Source organism: Rhinolophus ferrumequinum, chromosome 25, assembly GCF_004115265.2.
Source record: "Rhinolophus ferrumequinum isolate MPI-CBG mRhiFer1 chromosome 25, mRhiFer1_v1.p, whole genome shotgun sequence".
In the NCBI taxonomy this organism is placed as follows: domain Eukaryota; kingdom Metazoa; phylum Chordata; class Mammalia; order Chiroptera; family Rhinolophidae; genus Rhinolophus; species Rhinolophus ferrumequinum.
Genome location: NC_046308.1, coordinates 36,473,532 through 36,497,741, shown reverse-complemented (window position 1 = coordinate 36,497,741; position 24,210 = coordinate 36,473,532). Strand labels below are relative to the sequence as shown.

The 24,210-nt window shown below is 39.8% G+C and overlaps 1 protein-coding gene across 1 annotated transcript in view; it reads right to left on the bottom strand.

Annotated features, from left to right (window-relative positions):
* The window catches only part of LOC117017366 (olfactory receptor 6X1), a 78,833-nt gene that overhangs the window by 48,090 nt on the left and 6,533 nt on the right, over window positions 1-24,210 (bottom strand). The window contains 2 exon segments of the mRNA XM_033097480.1: window positions 12,775-12,866; window positions 17,042-17,110. Of these exon segments, the coding sequence (XP_032953371.1) occupies window positions 12,775-12,866; window positions 17,042-17,110 (161 nt within the window).

The window sequence follows — 24,210 nt, the reverse complement described above, 5'->3', positions numbered from 1 at the left end:
ATAAAATATGACAAGAAGAAGGTCAGGCCATAGTGAGAAATGTGGAGGTGAAAATGTATGTGAGTGTAAGGAAAATTTCTTACTTTATCCGTGACAACTCCTCTCCATCCTCCAATAGTCCCAGTTGTTATCATACCCTTCCCAGTGGGACAACATTATTCCACAGAATAGTTAACATTATAATCCTGAGATTTAATTTGTAATTTGCAAAAAATTAAATTTGAGAGTAAAATGATTTACCTGACAGGAGGATTCGCTTTCAGCCCAAAATTTTCAACTGTTTCCAAACAAAGGAAAAGGAAATTAGAAGGACCTGGAGAATCTGTGTTTACTGAAAGTCTTTCTTATTATATCTTTATAGGAAAAATCTGCCTTTTACACTTGTTCTGGCTCATTTAACCTTTTTGTTTTTTTCTTTTTGGGGTTGTGGGAATGAAACTGCCACTGGCCCTATTAAATTATGGGTGAATGTGCACATCACTTCCATGGTCAAAAGCAAAGGCAATTAGCAGCAGCCACAAGAAGGACACCACCACCATCACTTTGCTTTCTGAGATAAATAAACTAACCCTCCCATCCCTGAAGAAAAGAAACAAGGTCATCCTGTCTGGTTATAGTCCCTAAGATAAATGAAACCTTGAGCAATTTTTATAAATTACTGAGTCCCTTATAAAAACAACTTTGGTCCTAGCCTTTGCAATGCTAATATGTAAAGATTTGTGACAACATCTTTTAGAAAAATTCTTATTTTCTATGAACTTAGTAACTGCAAGTTTGTAACTTTGGTAAATAATTTTTTCTTTAAGTGCCTGTTGTATTTTTCATTTGGTGAGTCTGTTACTGGTCCAAAGTCCATGTGCCCAATATTTTGAAAGACCCAAACTCAAAATGTCAGAGATTGTAGTAAGGAAAGGTTTATTGATGGAGAAGTCACCAACCTGGAAGATGGGAGACCTAATCCTCATATCCATCTTAAGAAAATACAGAGTTCAGTCTTCCTTTATGTCAAGGGAAAGGAAAATGAGGGGGACTGTTTTTGTTAAAACTCAAGCCCCAAGTAGAATCCCACTAATAATTAGCATGTCTAAAGCGGGAGCTATTAGCTTGAAGGCCACGGGAACAATGCAGTCTTGAACAAGATGGAGTCAGAAAGACTGAGCATTTCACTCTGTTACAAATCAATTCTTCAAAAGTCTAGACTCTAGTAAAATTTGCAAGTAAATCTGTTTTATTTTCTAAGAGTTTTTCTCTGAGTCTTTCTTTGAAGGGTAAAAACTTTTCAGTATTCTTAAGAGGTCCCCCTTTTTATTCTTCCTTCCTTTATTGAGCATCTATTAGAGGCTAGGCATTGTATTTGGGCAGATGCAAAGAATAAGAAAGTATTTGGGCAGATGCAAAGAATAATTTACTAATTTAACAGAAGAATACAGATACAAATAATCAGAAAACACAAATATAGAGAAATGTCAATGCAGATTGGGATGGACAGCAAGAAAATAAATAACAATGCTGGGTGGAAGTAAACTTAAAGTAACTCACGTTTAGCCCTTTCATTATACAGATAAAAAAACTTCAGGGAATAAAATTATATTAATCAATGTTGTATAGTGATTTAGTTGATAAAATTGGACAGGACCCTGGTTTCCTGGAGCCTACCAGAACTCTAAAATGTGCCCCCGTGGATGAAAAAGGCACCATATACTAAACCTGACAAGCTCAGAGGAGGCCGGCATAGCAGACCCTACAAACTCAGAGACTGAAATTAACTACGTAGGATGGTCTGAACATAAAAAATCCTAACTAAAAGCAGGTCATGGCCCATAGTCATATTCTTGGCTTGTATCCTCTTGATGAAGATCAGTCTTTACCTTAAGTCAGCCTGTCTATTGTCTTTATTTTAGTTATTTATTTATTTATTTATTTATTAAGGTTAAAGCAGTACAGTTTTATTGTAGAGTGCAAGAGAAAAATCTCTCCGGAGGGAGGGGGGATCCGAAAATGGAATGCCCCCCCAAACTGGGCTATGTTGGGAACTATAATATCTCTGAGTCAGAGCCGATTGGTCTCCTGTACTTGGGCAGTTAACCTTGGTGGGCTCTGCAGTTTGAAATTAACTACAAGCTGATTGGATGCCTGCACCTGGGCTAATTATTCTGGCAGGCCCTGCAGATTGAAATTGTTAGCAATTTGAAGTCATTTCCATGGGCTTTTGTTATGGTCTTGGCCTTAATCCCCTCCACCGCAGCCATGTCCCTGACCGCCCATGGTTTTTCTATCTCAATACCCCCTCTGATGACTTAAACCTAACTGCCATTAGGGAAAGGGATGAAGACCGCTCTGGCTAGTTGGTCAGAGGGTGGTCTAACGGTCCATGGTAGATGGGTAGGTCTTGTAAGTCCATATGTGGCTCCATGTTGAGTACCATTTGTAGTCTTATGGCTTCTAGGTGAGAAGAAATAAACCGAGTGAGTAGGTAGAGGATGCAGGGCCCGAATGAGAGTAGAAAGAGAAGGACTAATAGAGGGGCCATAACCATCATAAGAGTTGGGCTCTAAGGGACGCCCACCAGTCTGAGAGACTTTCAGTGGAAGTTGTTAGTTCATTGACAGTGTCTAAATGGGCAACTGTGGACCCAGTATGATTTATGTGAAAACAGCATTCCCCTTTTAGGTCTAGGGCAGCAGAGATGAGGGTGACAGTAAGAAAGAAGAAAAAGGCAAGTATTAGGAGAATGTAAGCCCCCACTATCATCTTCTTGAGGTTAAGTCCCACCATCTGAACACTTACCTGAACAATGAAGATCAGTTTTAGGGCTCCCTGGGGATGGCTGGAGTATTCAGTGCTCTGATCTGTGGGTGTCCAAGGCTTGACTCAGGAGTAGTGAATCCAGGAGTCAAATTCTGGTACTTTAATTGGCAATAGCCTTCCTTTTGGGGGAGTCCTGTGGGCACTTAAATGAAACAGGTTTGATTTAAGGGAAGGGGACCCAGGTTCAGATTCTTTGAAGCCCCAATAGCTGGGCTGTCAGGGACATCCCCATCCCCCTCCAGGCTTCCAACAATACTTGGTCCCTACTTTAGGGGGCTGCAATGTGTAGAGGGGTCAGCCTGGGGGAGGTGCTGGTCCCTATATTTCTTGAATGCCTGCTGAACCTCTCAAGTTAACATAGGAAATAACAGAATTGAGGTCAGAATCTACAAGCAATGTACAGTAATTAGAGCTAGGGCTTAGAGGTCTCCTGACCAAGCTTTCCCAGAGTCCTTTTCTAGGGGATCTATTTTATCTTTTCAACCAAGCAGGTTTCAGAGGAGCGGTCAAGAAAGAATAAATGGCTAATTAATAGGCTTACCTGCCACGTCAAGGGACATCTGCAGTTTTGTCCCTGTGATGAGAACAGCCTAGGAACCACTGGGAGATTCAGGCCTAACAGTGATTACAGCCATTTTTGGGGGAGGGAGTTGGTCCCCGCTCCCTTCAGAACAGGGGGTACTCCATCTCTAGTGCTCTTTTAGTTTGTACAAGGGGCATGGCTGCTTTGGAGGATCAGGACAGTCCTTACTCCAGTGATCTGGGCTTCCACATCTAGAGTAGGTTCCTTCATCTGGTGTTTCCTCTTCTGGGGCTGGCAGGGTTGAGACTGGTTAGTTAGTATGTTGTTAGGTAGACAGGGAGGTCCTGGTGGAATAAACAAAAGAGCCATATCCTGAAACTCCAAGTTTTGGAATAGCTCCTTCACTCCAGGACAAAATGTAATGGCACCTTGAGGCTAATAGGCTAATAAATTATCTCATAAATTCCTTTCGGGTGGAAAAACTGAGCAGATCTGATAGATAGGAATGGTTTATTTTACTAATCCCTTCAGGATAGGCAAACAGAATAAACCTGATAGACGAATTCTGCTAAAAGATGCCAGCTCCCCTTCCCCAAGCAGGCAGGGAAGGTATAAAAGTAAGAACTTTTGCCTCAGTCACTGCGCAGCCTGGTTGGGACTCCCTCTTGTTCCGAGGGCTGTGACTCTTTATTTTTAATAAACTATCCTCTTTTACAACTTCTTGCCTCTCCTTGGTCCATGCTTCCATTCTTTGGTTTCACGAGACACGATCCCGGCATGTACAGAAAATCTCCTACATCAGGGTGACCCTGAGGTAGCCCTGGACCTGGCCTGTCTGTTATCGTGTTTCCCCAAAAATAAGACCGGGTCTTATATTAATTTTTGCTCTAAAAGACACATTAGGGCTTATGTTCAGGGGATGTCATGCTGAAAAATCATACTACGTCTTATTTTCGGGGAAATACGGTAACTAGCCAAAAATCTGGCCTGTCTCTGGCCTCATCTCCAGTCTTACCATTTCTTTCTTTCCTCATCTTTCCTGTCTTGGTTGTAAAAGATGTAACAAATTCCTTGGCCTTCTCTAGTATGTGAGCCTTTTTATTAAGATGTAAAAATGGGTCAGAATTACTATAATATAAAGGCACATGAACTCTAGTAGACCTAGAATACAGAAGTTTACATAATTATTAGCAAAACTTAGCTCTTACTATTGTGAAGATTTAGTTTTCTTCAGCAGCCAAGAACTCAATTAGGACAACACAAGACACAGAAACCATTTTGATGACACATACAACCCTCAATTTTCAGGCAGAAAACTTTCATAACAGCAGCAGACCAATAGTCCAAGACTTTTCACAAACTTTCTATGACTCTCCCAGTCCCTCCCAATTTGGCTCTTCCCACTCACCCAGAAATAACCATCTTCAGGACAGACCACTCTCTCGCAGTTCCCCTCAAAATGTATTTTTATACCGTATACCCTCCCCCAAAACACATACCACTTTCCCTCATATTAGAATCCATAACCTTCAGTACCTCAATTTCCATTGACAACAAAAAGCAAGCAATTAGCATTTCCATTGGCAAATCTAGGAACATATTTTGCAAACTTCAAAAGCATAGGCTTTTGTAATGAGATACAAGATATATTTATTAACAGATCTTAATTTATCTTTTAACATTCCCATGTCAAGAAGCCAGAAATAGATGTCCTCAGACCTACCTAATAATTAATATTTCAGCATTTTGTTATTTTGAAATAACTAGATATTTAATAATTTTTATCATTTAACACAATTTAATAAAACTGAAATCTTAAGTTACCAACAATACTGAGAAACCACATCTAAGCATCCACATCATATAATTATTACGAAAAGTTTTATGTAAAACCTTATTTTAGTTAACATTTTATTAGCTCTTAACTCTGAAGGCAATTCTTTTTTTTTATTATTAGTTTCAGGTGCACAAAACAGCGTAATAGTTAGACATTCATTTATTCTTTTCTTTAGATTCCACATATAAGTGAGATCATATGGTATTTGTCTTTCTGTCTGACTTATTTCACTTAACATTATGTTCTCTAGATCCATCCATACTGTTGCAAATGGTAAGGTTTCATTCTTCTTTATGGCTGCGTAATACTCCATTGTATAAATGTACCACAGTTTCTTAATCCAGTCATCTACTGATGGGCATTTTGGTTTTCCATGTCTTGGCTATTGTGTATAGTGCTGCAATAAACATAGGGGTGCATAAATTCTTTTGAGTTAGAGTTTTGGATTCCTCCGGATAGATACCTAAGAGTGGAATTGCTGGGTCATAACGTAGTTCCATTTTCAGGTTTTTGAGATACCTCCATACTGTTTTCCATAGTGGCTGCACTAATCTGCAATCCCACTAACAGTGCACAAGGGTTCCCTTTTCTCCACATCCTCGCCAGCACTTGTTTGTTGATTTATTGATGATAGCCATTTCTGGTATGAGGTGGTATCTCATTGTGGTTTTTATTGGCATTTCTCTAATTATTTGTAAGGTTGAGCATTTATTTCATATGTCTGTTTGCCATCTGTATGTCCTTTTAAGAAAAATGTCTCTTCATGTCCTCTGCCCATTTTTAAATTGGGTTGTTTGTTTTTTTTGGAATTGAGTTGAGTTTTTTTTTTTTTTTTTTTTTTTTTTTATAAATTTGGGATATTAACTCCTTATCGGATATATCATTGGCAAATATCTTCTCCCATTCAGTAGGATCCCTTTTTGTTTTACTGATGGTTTCCTTTGCTGTAAAAAAACTTTTTAGTTTGATGTAATCCCACATGTTTATTTTATCTCTTACTTCCCTTGCCCGAGGGGATATATCAGTGAAAATCTTACTCCGGGTAATGTCTGTGAAGTTTCTTCCTATATTTTCTTCTAGGAATTTTATGGTTTCAGATCTTACATTTAAGTCTTTAATCCATTTTGAATTTATTTTTGTATATGGTGTAAGGACGTGGTCCACCTTCATTTTTTCATTTTTACAGGTTTCCCAGCACCATTTATTAAATAGACTGTCTTTACCCCACTGTAAATTCTTGCTTGCATTATTGTAGATTAAATGACCATACAGGCATGGATTTATTTCTGGGCTTCCTATTCTGTTCCATTGATTCTATGTGTCTATTTTTATGCCAGTACCATGCTGTTTTGATTACTGTAGACTTGTAGTATAATTTGGTGTCGGGTATCATATCTCAAGATTGCCGAGGCTATCTGGGGTCTTTTATGGTTCCATATAAATTTTAGGATTATATGTTCTATTTCTGTGAAAAATGTCCTTGGTAGTTTTATAGGAATTGCGTTGAATCTGTGTATTGCCTTAGGCAGTATGGACATTTTAACTATATTAATTATTCCTATCCATGAGCATGGTATGTGTTTCCATCTATTTGTATCTTCTTTCATTTCTCTCTTCAGTGTCTTTTAATTTTCTGAGTACAGATCTTTTACTTCTTTGGTTAAATTTATTCCCAGGTATTTTATAGTCTTTGAAGCAATTGTAAATTGAATTGTTTCCTTAATGTCTCCTTCTGATATTTTAGTATTGGAATATACAAATGCAACTGATTTCTGAATATTAATTTTGTATCCTGCTACTTTACTAAATTCATTTATCAGCTCTAATAGTTTTTTGGTGGAGTCTTTAGGGTTCTCCATATATAGTATCATGTCATCTGCATATAATGGTAATTTTACTTCCTCCTTACCAATTTGGATGACTTTTATTTCTTTTTCTTGTCTGATTGCTGTGGCTAGAACTTCCAGCACTATGTTGAATAGAAGTGGAGTGTGTAGGCAACCTTGCCTTGTTCCTGATCTTAAGGGGAATGGTTTTAGCTTTTCCCCATTGAGTATGATGTTAGCTATGGGTTTGTCATATATGGCCTTTATTATGTTGAGATATGATCCTTCTATTCCCACTTTCTTAAGGGTTTTTATCATAAATGGCTGCTGGATTTTGTCAAATGCTTTTTCTGCATCTATTGATATGATCATATGATTTTATTTTTCATTTTGTTAATGTGGTGTATCACATTAATTGATTTGCGGATGTTGAACCACCCTTGCATGCCAGGAATGAATCCCACTTGATCACAGTGTATGATCTTTTTAATATATTGCTGAATTCTGTTCACTAATATTTTCTTTTGGATTTTTGCGTCTATGTTCATTACAGATATCGGCCTGTAGTTTTCTTTTTTTGTAGGTCTTTTTCTGATTTTGGGATCAGGGTGATAGTGGCCTCATAAAAAGTGTTTGGGAGCCTTTCTTCCTTCTGGATTTTTTGGAATATCTTGAGGAGAATAGGTGATAATTCTTTTTTGAATGTTTTATAAAATTCACCTGTAAAGCAATCTGATTCAGGCATTTTGTTTGTTGGGAGCTTGTTGATTACTGATTCAATTTCCCTGGTGATAATTAGTCCATTCAGGTTTTCTGTTTTTTCTTGAGTTAGCCTTGGAAGGTTGTATGCTTCTAGAAAATTGTCCATTTCTTCCAGGTTGTCTAATTTGTTGGCATATAGTTGCTCATAGTAATTTCTTAAAATTTTTTGTATTTCTGCGGTGTCTGTTGTCACTTCTCCTCTTTCATTTCTGATTTTATTAATTTGGGTCCTCTCTTTTTTTTTTTGATGAGTCTGGCTACAGGTTTGTCGATTTTGTTTATCTTCTCTAAGAACCAACTCTTGGATTCATTGATCTTTTGTATTGTTTTTCTGGTTTCTATTTCATTTATTTTCACTCTGATCTTTATTATCTCCTTCCTTGTACTCCCTTTGGGCTTATTTTGCTGTTCTTTTTCCAGATCCCTTAAGTGTGAAGATAAACTGTTGATTAGTGATTTTCCTTGTTTAGGTAGGCCTCCTATGCTATGAATTTCCCTCTTAGGACTGCTTTCGCTGTATCCCATAGATTTTGGGTCATCGTGTTTTCATTTTCGTTTGTCTCGAGATATCTTTTGATTTCTTCCTTGATCTCATGGTAGACCCATTCATTATTTAGTAACATGTTATTCAGCCTCCATGAATTGGTATGTCTTCCAATTTTTTTTCCTGTAGTTGATTTCTAATTTCATAGCACTGTGGTCAGAGAAGACAATTGGTATGATTCCAATTTTCTTAAATTTATCAAGACTTGTTTTGTGGCCTAACATGTGGTCTATCTTGGAAAATGTTCCATGTGCGCTTGAGAAGAATGTGTATTCTGCAGCTTTTGGATGAAATGCTCTGAAAATATTGATTAAATCCAATTGGTCCAATGTGTCACTTAAGGCCATTGCTTCCATATTGATTTTCTGTCTGGAAGACCTGTCCCTTGTTGTCAGGGGTGTGTTGAAGGCCCCTACTATGATAGTGTTACTGTTGATTTCTGTCTTTATGTCAGTCAATATCTGTTTTGTATATTTAGGTGCTCCTATGTTGGCTGCATAGATGTTTATTAGGGTTTTGTCCTCTTGTCGGATCGATCCCTTTATTATTATATAGTGCCCATCTTTGTCTTTTAATATATTCTTCACGTTAAAGTCTAATTTGTCAGATATAAGTATTACAACTCCAGATTTTTTCTCATTTCCATTTGCAGGAAATATCTTACTCCAACCCTTCACTTTCAACCTGTGTGTCTTTTGATCTGAGGTGTCTTGTATATAGCATATACAAGGGTCTTTCTTTCTTATCCACTCAGCCACCCTGTGTCTTTTGATTGGAGTATTTAATCCATTTGCATTTAAAGTGATTATTGATAGGTACATACTTACTGCCATTTTTTTTTATTTGTAGTTAGATTGTTTTCATCTTTCTTCTGTTTACAGAAGCCCTTTTAATATTTCCTGCAAGGCTGGCTTAGTGGTAATAAATTCCTTTAGCTTATTCTTTTCTAGGAAGCTCTTTATCTCTCCTTCAATTTTAAATGATAGCCTTGCTGGATAAAGCAATCTAGGTCGTAGGCCTTTGTTTTCCATCACTTTGAGTACCTCCTGCCACGCCTTCCTTGTCTGCAATGTTTCTGTATAAAAGTCGTTTGATAGTCTTACAGGAGTTCCCTTCTCTGTAACCTGTTGTCTTTCTCTTGCTTCTTTTAGGATTCTCTCTTTGTCTTTTACGTTTGCCATTTTAACTATAATGTGTCTTAGTGTGGACCAGTTTGGGTTTATCCTGGCTGGAACTCTCTGCACTTCCTGGGCTTGTATATTGGTTTCCTTTACCAGCGTAGGGAAGTTTTCAGACATTATTACTTGAAATATGTTCCCGATCCCTTGCTTCCTCTCTTCACTTTCTGGTATTCTTATGATGCGATGTTGTTGCGCTTGATGTTATCCTAGAGGTCTCTTAAACCATTTTCATTGTTTATTATTATTTTTTCTTTTTGTTGTTCTGTTTGGGTGATCTGTGCTAACTTGTCTTCTAAGTCGCTGATTCGATCCTCTGTTTCATCTAACCTGCTGGTAATTCCTTCAAGTGTGTTCTTTATTTCAGTTATTGTATTCTTTAGTTCTAACTGGTTGTTCATTATGATTTCTCTATCCTTCTTTATGTCATCACTAAGCTCCTTAAACATTCTTATCATCAGTGTTCTGAACTCTGTCTCTGATAGGTTGGTTACCTCTGTTTCATTTGGTTCCAATTCTGGAGGTTTCTTCTGTTCTTTTATTTGGGACATGTTTCTTTGTTTTCCCATTCTGGCTGACTCTCTGTGTTTCCTTTGATGTGTTAGGTAGTTCCCCTAGGATTCTTGATTTTTGTTGTGTTATTTTATGTAGTATGTGACCTTTATATTTGACTTGCTCCACTACCTTATTCTCCTGTGCGTGTACTCCAAAGGTGACTCTTGTGTTGTGTATAGTGTCCTGTTAAAGTTGATCTTTAATTGCTTTTGGCTTGTCAGTAGATGGGATTGACAACTAGGCTGACTAGTTGTGAGACTTGCCTCTGCCCACAGTGTATGTTATGCTGTGTGAGGGTTGACTGCTCCTGAAGGCAATTATTATCTAAGCCATTTTCTTGACAAATTTTGTGACAAAGATAAATTCATTTTTGTAAACCTAGGTAAAACAAGATACCATATTTAAAGTTAATAACCTTAAAAGACATATGTAGTTAACCAAAAATTAAAGCAGCCTTAGCAGCAAATATTTTCTTAGATTATGTGATCCTGAAAAGCACTTGAATTAATTTTTATTATTTAAATTTATATAAGCACTTAATTTTTTATTTAAGCCAGTTAAATATAATCTGGTAATACTATCCAGAGGCAAAAACACTATTATATATAAAACACAGACAAGCACAGATATTAAAGTTCAGGTATATATAAACAGAATTGTTAACAATTCCACAGAGATCCTGAGATTTTATAATTACCCCTACAATTGCAAAGAGGTTGGAACAAGCGGTGGGAGGTATGGCTTGAGAATTAGCTGCTTGGTTTTAAAAGTGTCTCTTGTTTTTCCCCTTTGGTTACCTCAGCCTCAGGCATTCCTGGTTATAAGTGGATTAGGAGATGGGTGGAGTCTCCTTTTCTCTGAAATATCAGTTTAGTTCCCTGTTTTTCAGAGTTTATCATATTGGCTTATACATGAGAAAATTTCTTTCTATTTCCAAGACCTCTAACATTAATTCCCGTTGCAAAATAGTATGACAATTCAATGAACTGTTGAGCGACCAGCACCCCCCAGAATCTAATATACACGTTGGCCAAGCAGTACTGTAATAGAACATTAATTTCTTTTTGATCAATGGCTCCTAGCCATAGTTTTGCCAATGGCCTAATACTTTGTCCAGTGAGCTTCCAGGTGGGATTGAAATCTTAGAACCCATTTTTTTAGCTTGAATAAATACAGCTGCACCAGACGCACACTCACACACACACAAACAGATCCAAGTATTCCCTGAATCGGACAGACAAAACCAGAAAAGTTAACTTCGGATCTGAATATCACAACCAAAACTGAAAGGAGATGGCCTTATTCTTAAAAAGATTAAGGACCAAATGGGGTGAGGAAACAGTGATAGGTTGAGTGTAACTAAATTTGGAGGCCTCTAAAGTGAGGAGGGCAGAGGCTGTGGGGAGGCGGGGGAGTCCTAAGTAGCAGGTCATCTATCAGGTCTAGATGATCTGGGCTTTGTTTTGGATCTTTGTTGGTATTGATTCCTTTATTTCCATGGCATAAAGAGGGGTCCTGGTAGAGGACCAGGAGGGCCTAAACATACGGAATTTCTGACCATTTGCCTTCCCTTCGACAGAATAAATATAACTGTAAGGTAGAATTATAGTTTGAAGTTCCATTAGTTGGCCAACTTTCTTAGTCACCTAGTTTGTACTGGGGCCAGACTTCTGAACAAAAGAAACTCAGACACCGCTTCTTCAGGGTTTGAGGGTTGAACTTGTCCCAATATTTTAGAATACAGCCTAAAGGGGTGCAGGTGCTTGAGGGCTTTTTGCTGAAAAAGAGGAAGGAGAGAAGAAAGTCATTCTTTTGCTGTCTCTTCCCTGCCATCACCTAATTCCAGGGTGTCCCCTGGACCTGTGAGTTCTGATGCTCTGCATGACCAGACGCCAGCAATCGAGGAGACATGGGCTGCCAGGAATAGTCACACTTACCTGGGCCATGCCACCCATGTTCCTGAACCTCGCCATAATGCACCCCTTTATTTGGTGGTTCTTGTGGGTTCTGACACTCTGTATGACCAGACGCTGGCAACTGAGGAGGCATGGGCTGCCAGCAGTCATGTTTGCCTGGACTATGCCACCCATGCTTCTGAACCTTATCTTGCTGTACCCATGGGGAGGGGTGTTTCTCTGTGGTTGTCTGTTTTCGACTTGGCCCTGGGCGATAGAGTTGATGGCCAATGATTAAATGCCCAATAGTGGAAGGGCATATGCCACAACCTCTGGTATCTTATAGGCCTGCCGCCCATTCCCCGTGTCTTTTCTCCTCATCTAACAGGAAGTGGATTATTGAGATGATACTCAGGATTTGGATGGGGGCCACTTTTATAAGAGGGAACAAAGTTTGATAGCTAGAGGAGAAAAGATTCAGAAATCCTATAATAGACTCATAGAGGGATGCAGCATGGCCAAGATATGTAAGGTCAGTGAAGGCCTTACTAGTAGCATTTCAACAGCCGGGGAAGTGGACTAGTAACTGGCTGAGATATTCTGGCTTCTAAGGATGTAGTCCTAGATGTATACAGTGGATGCTACAATCACCGGAAAATTGACACCAAGTATGTGCTACACAAAAACAGCATGCTCTTTCTTCCTTACATTGACTGCAGGGCCATCGTCGGCCCAAGGCTTCAAAGAGAGCCTGATGTGAGCCCATAGTTGCCCTTGTGAGGTGAGCTAAGAATAGACCCTTTGTGGCTAGATCAGTCTTGTACTGTGTTATTTCCAATGTCTTACCTTAGGTGTTGCAGGGAAGATGTCGCACGGGTGAGGAGATAAACGGGAAAGACCCCCGACGAACATCTCACAGGTGTTAAGGATAGGAAAGGCTGGAAAGAGAGCAACAGTGGTGGAAGGGTTGGTCTAAGGCATCCATCTGGGGCTGTCAGACTAGCATGGGACCACAAAGACCTTTGGGACCCACCATAGCATCTCCATGGCCTGGGCCCTACAATTGTCATCTGGGGTCTATGCTGCTAGTTCCACACAGAGGACATCTCCCTTCGCGAGGAAAGAAGCCAGACATCAGGTGGCTGACATTCCCCATGCGGATGGGTGTATCAGCAGCCTCTGGTCCCAGAAGACCTATCCTCTGAGTCTTGCAGTCGGGCGCCATGCTAGTCACTTTTAAATGGCTGATGGAGGCCCAAGTTTTTTTTTTTTTTTTTTGAGAGAGAGAAAGAGTCTCAAAATGGAAGCCTGAAGCCATGGAAGTGGCAGCAGAAACGTGAAGTGTGCTTACTTCTCTTTATACCCCAAGGACGAGCCCCCAAATGATATAAAATCCTGGTGTCTGGAGTGTTCCCAGAAGATCGTGGTCTCATGTACCTGAAGAATGAGAACGCGGACTGGAAGAGGCAAGGTTTAAGCAGTACAGTTTTATTGTAAAGTGCAAGAGAAAAAGCTCACCAGAGAGAATGGGGATCCAAAAATGGAATGCCCCTTCTATTGTCTTTTTGCATCTAAGATAACATACCCTTGGAATGTCAGAGTAATCCCTTTTTTCTGGACCCCTCAGACCACAACTCACTGCACCACACCGTGAGACTACAGAACCCCATCATTGTTATCTTGCTCTCCGAATACCATTTCTATGTGCTGTAAAAATGTTAATTGTTAACTATCCTGTGTCCACCAACATAAGTGTGTCTTTGCATTTTACTTTTTATCCAATCCCAGAATTTCCCCACTTTACTTTCTCCCACCCCCTTACTCTACCACCAATGGATTTCATGTAAGCCTCCTTATGTCTTCCCCTTTGATGCTAAAGTATAAAATAAGTGGCAAAACTGACATTCTGTGGAGCATTTTCTCAATCGATTGAAATTTTGCTTCCTGGAAATTGTCATCAGTTTGGCTCAAATGAACTCATTAAAGTTCTCTGCAGGTTTGGACATTTCTTACAAGGACATCCTCATAACTTTCACTGTAGTACCTCCCTAGAGGGCTCTACCTGCAGGATAAAGTCATCATTGGCCACCTAATTCACTCACACATTTATTGGGGTTATACTTTCTAATCAATTTGAACCCAAAAGAAACTAGTCAGTAAAAAATTAAAATCAGTTTTCTCTGAGTGAGAAAAGTTAAGGGCTTTTATATGCCTTTTCAATTTTACAGTATATTGATGATGACCAGGCATTAATATACACTTAGGAAAAAAATTGAAAAAAGGGGGAAAATGTCATTTTGAAAATTGGCAAAAGCATTAAAAGAAAGGAATCATTATATTGCAGGGAGGGGAAGAGTCTGGATTAGGGAAAATGGAGAGGAGTGAAAACTGGTGGGAGAGGATATTTTGGGTGAATTAGTATTCTGGCAGGAGAGGAGGTACACCTTGAGAAATTGGCAGGAAGAAACTTCAACCACAGAAACTCTTGGGAATAGCTCTTCAACAGCTGCAGGCAGGCCTGCCTTAACCACGCTGTTCTAGCAGCTGCTGATCTTGAGGTTTCTGGAGGCCCCTTTTTTCAGATCTACATCTTCAGGTCTTGCTGTAAGAGACATACAAGATGTGATTGGGTTGAATTTCCGAGGAAATAAATTTGAATGAGACAATAGTTTTCGAAAAGTATTTTTTTAATTAAAACATAAACATTTCCAGCAAAGTACACAACAGGCAACTATTAGGAGAGAAGGAGAGGGCACTAGGACCCTTGCGAGGAAAGTGATGGACACAAGAAGATTATAGAAGTTAAAATGTGAGGCTGTGGGAAGAATGAATATTTTAATTAATATTTTAATGACCACATAGCTTTACCTTTGTATTTATCTTCAAGTGTGTGTTTGTGTACAGAAGTATTTTTGGCTGTAACAAAGTTCAGGTGAAATATATTGGAGGAGAAACGGAAAGGGAAAGGACTAGAATGAAGGGGGAAAAGAACCCTCAATGTCCTGGTGCCATCACAGATGTTAATTGATTTTTAAGTAGTGATTACCTTGAACTCCTCTAGCCTGTACTTTCCCCCACCAAAAACACTTCATCATTCTGATCTAGACAAATCTCACATTAATTTCCTTTTTCCCCTCCTTCTTTAGCCTCCCCCCCACCCCTTCTCCGGTTCAAGCCATTGTTTCTCAGTCTAGTTGTGTAGGACACAGCTCACAGTGGCCCATGTGGGGACTGAACTGGCAACCTTGGTGTTATTAGGACCACATTCTAACCAACTGAGCTAATCAGCCGCTCCTCATAATTTTTATATTTGACAGAAATTGCCATATATCAGAAGTGATGTGTGACACAGAGGCTTTCCGTTGTGATTGAGAAACACAGTGAATGCTGCTGCTAAGTGCCATCCAACAGAAAGGCAGGGATCTTCCATATGGAAGTGGCAAATCCAACCTTAGTAACAGTGTGTGACAAGTTTCAACTTGTGTAATGAAGTCAGTCAGATGTGAGCTACAGTTGAGAGGAGGTATGTTTTAAAGTTTGCTGTAAATCATCCTCCATCATGATGAAACTGGAGGCCAAAGGAGTCTGGGGCTAGTGCTGCATGCACTGCTCAGCCAATAGATCCACACAGGAATTGGGTGATAGAATAAGTGTTTATTATCAGAGCACGGGTGGTCTGAGAAGGCAGCAGGTTAACACCTCCAAAAACTTGCCTTAACATTCTCAGATCAGCCTGGGATATTTAAGGGAAAATCTGGACATTCCTCCAGAGGCCACATGATGGTTCTGGGGGTCTGCATGGAGCCTTCCCTTAGGCGATGTGGCTCTCCAATGTGGTCACCAACCCAGGAGCAGAGATGACAGTAACCTGGAAAGAATGCTAGGCCATAGAGATTGTGATCAGTAAGCAAGGGATATTGTGATCAGTAAACAAGTGTAAGTTTCAGGGTAATCATCTAAAGCAGGAAACTGGGACAGGGGATATTCCAAAGTCAGGAACTGAGACAGGGGCATTCCAAGCACAAACCGCAGGGAGGGGGTTGATCAATTGTTAAGCTCTAGGGCAGGGAGAGGCAAGGCCAGGGACATTGCAAGGCCTCTTTTTTGGGGGTTCTAACTAGTCCCTATTTCAATCCCCCCCTATCTTATGTTCATTTTATTTCTATAAAATCAGTAAAGTTAGATTAGAGAAGAAATAAAATAACTATATTAATTAAGAACAATTTTTAAATCCAGGGATATGGGCGACGACTGCTCTGGCTACTTCCCGCTGAGAGTGGGTGTAGTCTCTGCCTATGGGCACCAGAGTTCTTTGTTCTTTGGTTAAAGCAGGGAGGGAGGCTCTTTATGACATATCCAACAGTCAGAGAGGCTATTGAACCTAGTTCTTATTAGTTATACTCCCTAGAGGAGCTAGGGGAAGAGAAGCAAAAGGCATCTAATCGGCATCCCAGGTGGGGCACAAGTAGAGAGGCAATAATGAGCAGCTCCAGCAGTTTTGTCTGAAGAGGAGCTTCAGGTCTTCAATTGGCTCACAGGAACAGGACTTCTGGGGAAGTCCTGTGGAGACTTAAATGAAATAAGTTTGATTTGAGGGAAGTGGACTCAGCCTGCAACAGTTGAGGTGCTCAGGAAAACTGTTAAGGGTTCCTTCAATTTAGGAGCTAACTGGTCTGTTAGAGGCCCCTCCCCGTCTAGACTTTTAATAGTGCACGGTTCCCTGGCTTTCTGGGGCTACAATTTGTAAAGGGGTCAGCCTGGTGGAGGTGTTGGTCCCCCATATTTCCTAAGTGTCTGCTGACCCTCTCCCAAGTTAACAACATAGGAGATAACAGAATTGAGGTTAGAATCCAAAGCAATGAACAGCAGTTAGACCCAGGGCTTAGAGGTCTCCTGACAAAACTTCTCCAGAGCCTTTTTAAAGTCTGATTTGCTTGTTTTACATTTCCTCTAAGGTATAGGCCACTGGCAAGGAACAGGCTTGAGTATGAGCCCAAGTTTAGGGACTTTATTTATCCACACAACTGAGCAGGTCTAGAGGAAACAGATCCAGAGTGAGCAGTCAAGACAGAATAAATGGCTTCTTTATCAATCAGGAAATTAACAGGCTTACCTGCCATGTCAAAGGTCACCTGTAGTTCCTCCCCTGTGATGAACATGGTCTCTTTCTTCTCAGAATCCACTGGGCATTTTAGGTCCATCAGTCAATTACAGCCATTTGCTGGGAAGGGGTTATTCCCTGTTCCCTTCAGAACAGGGGACAATCCCTCCTCCAGTGTCCTTTAGTTTGCACAAGAGGCATGCCTTCTTTGCAGGATTAGGACACTCCTTACACCAGTGGCCTGGGCTTTCACATCTGATGCAGACTCCTTTTCTTCTTCTGGGGCTGCTGGGGTGGCCCTGAGGTGGCCCTGTCCTTGGCCTGTCTATTAACTACAGCCAAAAATTTGGCTTGCCTCTGGCCTCATCTATAGTCTCACTGTTTCTTTCTTTCCTTGTTTTTCCTATCTCAGTTGTTAAGGACATTTAAACAAATCCTCTGGCCTTCTTTTAGGATCTGAGCCTTTTTATCAGGGAGGTAACAGTGGGCCAGAACCATTTTAATACCTTACCAGGTTAGGGAAAACACGCTTCCTTACACTGGCCTATATCTGACTCCAAGGAGGACACATGAACTCCAGCAATCTTAAAATACAGAAGTTTACATAACTGTTAGTAAAACTTAGTGATTTAATTTTCTTGAGTAACTAAAGACCCAATTAAGACAATATAAAACATAGAAAATTATTTTGATGACACATATAATCTTTGATTTTCAGGCAGACAACTTTTTCATAATATCAGTAGCAGACCAATAGTCTAATAAACTTTGTTTTATTTATCAGAGAGAGAAAACTTAACTAATTTTGTACCACCTTACTTTTGACATTTAAATTTTCTTAATAATTAATTGCATTCAACTTAACCATATATAAAATTTTTTCAAGATTTTTTTTCAGAAACCTTCTATAACTTTCACAGTCCCTCTTTGTTTGTCTTCTCTTACTCATTCAGAAATAACCATCCTTAGGACAAACTATTTTCTTTCAGCTCCTTCAAAAATATATTTCCATATTTTATGCCTTCCTTGAAAAACACACATCATTTTCTTTCATATTAATTATAATCCATAACCTTCAGAACCTTAATTTTTACTGACAACTAAAAGCAAGTATGCAGTATTTCCATTAACAAATCCATAAACACATTTTGCAACCTTTAGAAGTACAGGTTTTTGTTAGCAATCTCTACCAATTTTTTAAAATTATATTTTCAAGAAAATACAAAACATATTTACTGACAGATTTTGAGTTAACTTTCAGATTCCCTGTGACAAGAAACCAAAAAGTGGGTGAACTCAGACTAATCCAATAGTTAATATTTCAGCATTTTGTTATTTCGAAATACCCAGGTATTCAATAATTTTTATCATTTAACACAACTTAGTAAAACTGAAGTTACCAACATGTTAGGCACGGCTGGAGGAATGAGTCACGGGAGACCAAAATTACTCTATTAGTGTCGCGGAAAAGCGGCACGCAGAGATCAGGGAGAACACAGCTTTATTACGCTGGTGGGCTCAGCGGGATTGTTCCCAAAAGACTGAGCACTCACTGGGGTCGGGCGCTTTGTTTTATAGGGTTAGGCCTCCGGGTTTGGGGGGGGATTCACGCCATTGCTATTTAGGCACTAGGGATTGGTTAAATCTGGCAGGGGTGCCGGGGAGGTCCGTCCCTAACAGCTGTGAACGCTCAATACCGTTTTGTTGGGAAAGCCTCTAACGGCTGTGCTCTCAGGAAACTGCTCCAATAAGATATTGGAGGAGGGAGGGGGACGGAAAGCTCCCAAGGCTGTGCTCGCAGGGAAAAACCCTCCCAACATTAGAATTTATTTGGCATGTTTGAGCTGCGGGAGGTCAGGCTAGAAAAGACCATAACCTCCCTGAGCAAAAAGGGGTATGGAGTTTTATAGGAGGGGTAAGCGAGGTTGTTCCCCCTTCAATGCTTTAGGGGTTTTTCGTAGCATTGTCTCTAGCAACAAAGGGTTCCGGGGCATGACCAAGCCCTCTGGCTCCACACCCTGGCCCCCAGGCCTCTGTCCAGACCACCGAGGCCCACCCAGGCCCAATGATCACAAGCCCCTAGGAAACAAAGTACAAAGCAAGACAGGATAAGATGGTTTCTACATTCCAGGCGGCTTCTCCAGGCCTAAGGCAAACATAAGCCAGCAGGTACAAGGTACAAAGCAAGACAAGATGGCTTTTAAGATAAGAAGGTTCCTGTTCCTGGCCTAATACAATAGAAGCTGGGAAAACACATCCAAATATCCACACTGTATAATTATTACTGAAAAGTTTCATCTGAAACCTTATTTTAGTCAACACTTTATTAGTTCTTAACTCTATGAGATTTCGAAGATAATTATTACCCAACCTATTTTCTTGACAATTTTATAACAGAGATAACATAATTTTTGTAAACCCAGGTAAAACAAAAGATACCATATTTAATGTTAACCTTAAAAAAATATCTATTTAACCAAAATTTAAACCAGCCTTACTATCAAATATTTTCTTAGATCATGTGACCCTGAAAAGTACTTGAGTTAGTTTTTTATTATTTAAATTTATATAAACACTTAATCCTTTTTCTTTAAGCCAATCGAATATAATCTGGTAAAACCCTCCAGAGACAAATACACTACATTATATATAAAACACAGACAAGCACAGAGATCATATACATATAAACAGAATTATTAGCAATTGCAGAGAGGTCCTAAGATCTTACAATTATCCCTCCAATTTCAAAGAGGCTGGAAAAAGGGGTGGGAGGTATGGTTTGAGAATTAGCTGCTTGGTTTTAAAAGTGTCTTTTTTCTCCCTTCAGTTACCTCAGCCTCAGGCATCCCTGGTTATAAGTGGATTAGGAGATGGGTGGAGTCCCCTTTTCTCTGAAATATCAGTTTAGTTCTCTTCTTTTCAGAGTCTATCTATCATAAAGGCTTATACATAAGAAATTTACTTCCCAGACCTCTAACAGAACAATTCCAGTTGCAAAATAGTATAATAATTCAATGAACTATTGAGCGACCAGCACCTCCAGAATCTAATATGTACATTGGCCATGCAGTACTGTCATAAAACATTAATTTCTTTTTGGTCAACAGTTTATAGCTGTAGTTTTGCCAGTGGCCTAATATTTTGCCCAATGGGCTCCTGGTTGGGATTGAAACCTTATATGCCATTATTGAGCTGGAACAAATAGAGTTACATTTGACACACACTTACAAACACACACAGACAAATCCAAGTATTCCCTGAATTGGACAGACAAAACCAGAAAACCTAACTTCGGATCTGAATACCAAAACCAAAACTGAACCTGGCCAGGCACCAAATTGGGATGCGACATCGTCTTACTCCATATACAGGGTCTGTCGACTGTAAGACAATCAGCCAGTGGGCAAATACCAAAAACCAAATGTGGCCCTAAGACCACCCAATGCCCAAAGGCTGAAACCAAGTGTGGTGACTTTCATAGTGCCAACCACAAGTGCGCTTCCAAGACCAAAGCAAGCTCGCAACCAGAGCCCCTTACTGGTGGGGGTATTATGCCTTGCTGGACATTGCAATCTTACCTATTGGCACCAATGGGTCAGTATGACCCCCAGACGGCCCTCAAAGAGGAGCCCCAGATGGTGAGTGCAAAATCCTCCAGCTGTGTACACTGGGGCTGCCCTGTTTCTGGAACCAGTTACTAGAGGCAGGAAAACAGAGCAAACACTTATTCTATCCCAACTGAGCAGAAAAGGTGTCCATGACAGGCAGGCCTTGGCACAAACCCCGCCTCGGCGAGCAAAATCGTTTGTCAGCTGCATCCAGAAGTAGGTCCTGTGCCAAGGAATCTGCCCAGTCCCAGGCAGGCCCCAAGACCCTCTGCAAGCCGAAAGACTTACCAGAGAAGCCCCAACGCTGTCCCATCTGAGTTACCAGAAACTGGTTACCAGAAAGTGGCCAAATGAGTCCAGGGTTCGTGCTGCCTGTGCTGCTCAGCCAATAGACAAACACAGGAGTTGGGTGATAGAATAAGCGTTTATTGTCAGAGCACGGGTGGTCTGAGAAGGCAGCGGGTTAACACCTCCAAAAACTGCCTTCACATTCTCAGACCAGCCTGGGATATTTAAGGGAAAATGCTGGACATTCCTCCAGAGGCCACATGATGGTTCCTGGGTCTGCACGGAGCCTGCCCTCAGGCAATGCGGCTCTCCAATATGGTCATCAACCCAGGAGCAGTGATGACAGTAAACTGGAAAGAATGTTAAGCCATAAAGATTGTGATTAGTGAGCATGGGGTATTGTGATCAGTAAATAAGGGGTGATCAGTAAGCAAGCATAAGTTTCAGGGTAATTATCTAAATCAGGGAACTGGGACAGGGTATATTCCAAACTCAGGAACTGGGACAGGGGACATTCCAAGCTCAAACCGCAGGGAGGGGGTTGATAAATTGTTAAGTTCTAGGGCAGGGAGAGACGAGGCCAGGGACATTGCAAGGCCTCTTTCGTGGGGGCCCCAACCAGGCTTTTTTTCAATGTCTGTTCCATGTCCTCCTCCTTCATTTCTGGTATAGGGCAATTTCTGTCAAATAAAAACATTATGGTGTATCATCATATACCTTATTCACTGGATCTGCCACCATGAGACTTCTGGCTCTTCCCCAAAGTCAAAATGATTCAGGACATAAAGGCAGCCATGACAGTGCAACTAAAGACACTCACAAAAGAGGACTTCCAGAACTGCTTCAGAAAGTGGCAAGAATGATGGGATAAGCATGTTTGAATCGAGGAGGGGTATTTTGAAGGGGATTAATGGCAATGTGTCTTTTACTGTAATAATTTTTTAATTTAAATAGTCACTGTATTGTTTGATTATACCTCGTATATCTAGGAAAAATTTTTGATTAGGTTGTCTTTTATTTTTAATTAATTTGTGGTTTTAAAATATTGGAGATGTTAACTTTTTCCTGTTATGGATGTTGCAAATATTTTTAAAATATTGGAGATGTTAACTTTTTCCTGTTATGGATGTTGCAAATATTTTTCTTACACTATCACTTGTATTTTGACTTTGATTATACTTTCTTTTATCATGCAGAAGTTTTACCTTTTTTGTGGTGCTAAATCTATCAAATATTTTCTTTAAATCTAGGTTCCTTAAACTGATAAGGGATTTTTTTTCTCCATCTAAAGTTTGTTACACTTCTCTTTTCATTGATTTATTTATTCTTATTTAAGAAATTAATTATTGAAAAAATTGATTTTAATAACAATAGAAATCTGTAACAAAATTGCCTAGTCCCATCTTTTAGTAAAATAAAACTTTTCTCTGGTCCATGTTACTGACTAATCTTTCACCATAAAAAGTTTTATCTTACCATTTTGAAGAAATATTATCAATAATTTAATTATTACATATTTTCATATTACATTATAGCATATGTAGGGGAGCAAAATTTGCCATCCCATAATATATCTCTTTGGCATAAGGATTTTTCAGGCTGATTATTTTTAAGAAACTGCAGATATTGAAGAAGCTCTAAAATTGAGTAAATATTACCCTTTCATAAGAGACATTTACATGTATATGGGAAATCTCTATTTTTAAGGATGTCTTCCTGGCTGTTCCAGGAAGAGGGAGATAAATTTATCTCTAGAAACTCTTACCAATGCAGAAAACAAGGGCTTAATTCTGCATAATATTCTTACCCTGTTTACTGGGCTTTTGCTTATAACTCCTCATAACTGACTCCACCCATTCGCCTTCCAATATCTTCTTTTGTCTTTAGCTAAAGATGGTATTTAAAGTGAAGGCTTTTGCTATTTCAGGGAGTTACTCAGTTTTTCTGAGTCTCTCCATGTATACATGTTATTAAACTTTTGTGTGTTTTTTTTTCCTGTTAATCTGTCTTATGTCAATTAAAATCATTATTCTAGCCAAAGAACCAAGAAAGGTAGAAGAAAAAAATTTTCCTCCTCTAAACATGTTACCAAACTCAGGTCTTGTGCAACTTGCCACCTGGAGCCCAAAAACTTGAGTGACAATGATTGGTGAGGAGAAAAGTATTCTCTATTCTAGATGCTGGCAGCTAGAGAAAATGGCAGACTAATGTCCAGAAAAAAACCACCTTCCCTGAACCGAGAATGATCAAAAGGTCTTATAGTCAGGCAGGCAGGTGGGGGAAAGAACAAAAAAAAGTGGAAGTCAGTTCTGTAAGTTTCAGGGCTGACAGCTGAAAAATGGCCTCCTGGGTCCAGGTCTGAGAAATTGCCTCCCAGGGCCTGGTCTGCTTCATAATGTTATCTCGAACTCCGTAGCTGAGACTGGAGTGTTTTATGTCATAAGCAAAACTGCAAGGGAGTTGCAACCATGCTACCTGGTGTCCAGGCATCTGAGAATTGAGAAATTGTTCTTTCCAGGTTAGTGCTCTGCTGATTAATTAGATAAACAAGGTATATGCAGTCTTAAGAAAGGGGACAAAGCAGACTCATTAAAGAGAAAACAGCTAAATATCAGGTGGCTAAATAGCGAGCTATGAGGTGAATCAAACTGCAAATTAGCTAAGTCTAACTATGTTATTTGTTCCCTGAGTTTCACCCTTACAAACATACATATGATGTAGAATATTTTCTTTGTGCTGGGATCAAGTCTCGTGAAACTGAAAAATGGAAGCACAGACCAAGGAGAGGTGAGGAGTTGTAAGAGGATAGTTTATTAAAAGTAAAGAGTAGAGTCACAACTCTCCGAGAGAGGGTCCCGACCAGGTTGCCCAGTGACTGAGGCAACGTTCTTACTTTTACACCTTCCCTTGCCTGCTTGGGGAAGGGGGCTGGTACCTTCTAATGGAATTTGTCTATCAGGTTTGTCCTGTTTGCCCACTCTAAAGGGATTAACAAACCCATTCTTATCTATCAGATCTGCTCCTTTGTCTAGCCAAAAGGGATTTACCGATAATTTATTAACACAGGGCGCATTCTTTTATCTTTGTCCTGGAGTGAAGGAGACAATCCAGAACGTGGAATTTCAGGATATGGCTGCCTTTTGTTTATTCCGCCAGGGACCTCCCTGTTTACCTAATAACATGCTAGCTAACCTGTTCTCAATCTCCCCTCTGAAGATGTAACCCTAACTGCTGTCAGGGAATAGGGGCAATGACCGCTCTGGCTACTTCAGGCTGAGGAGGGGC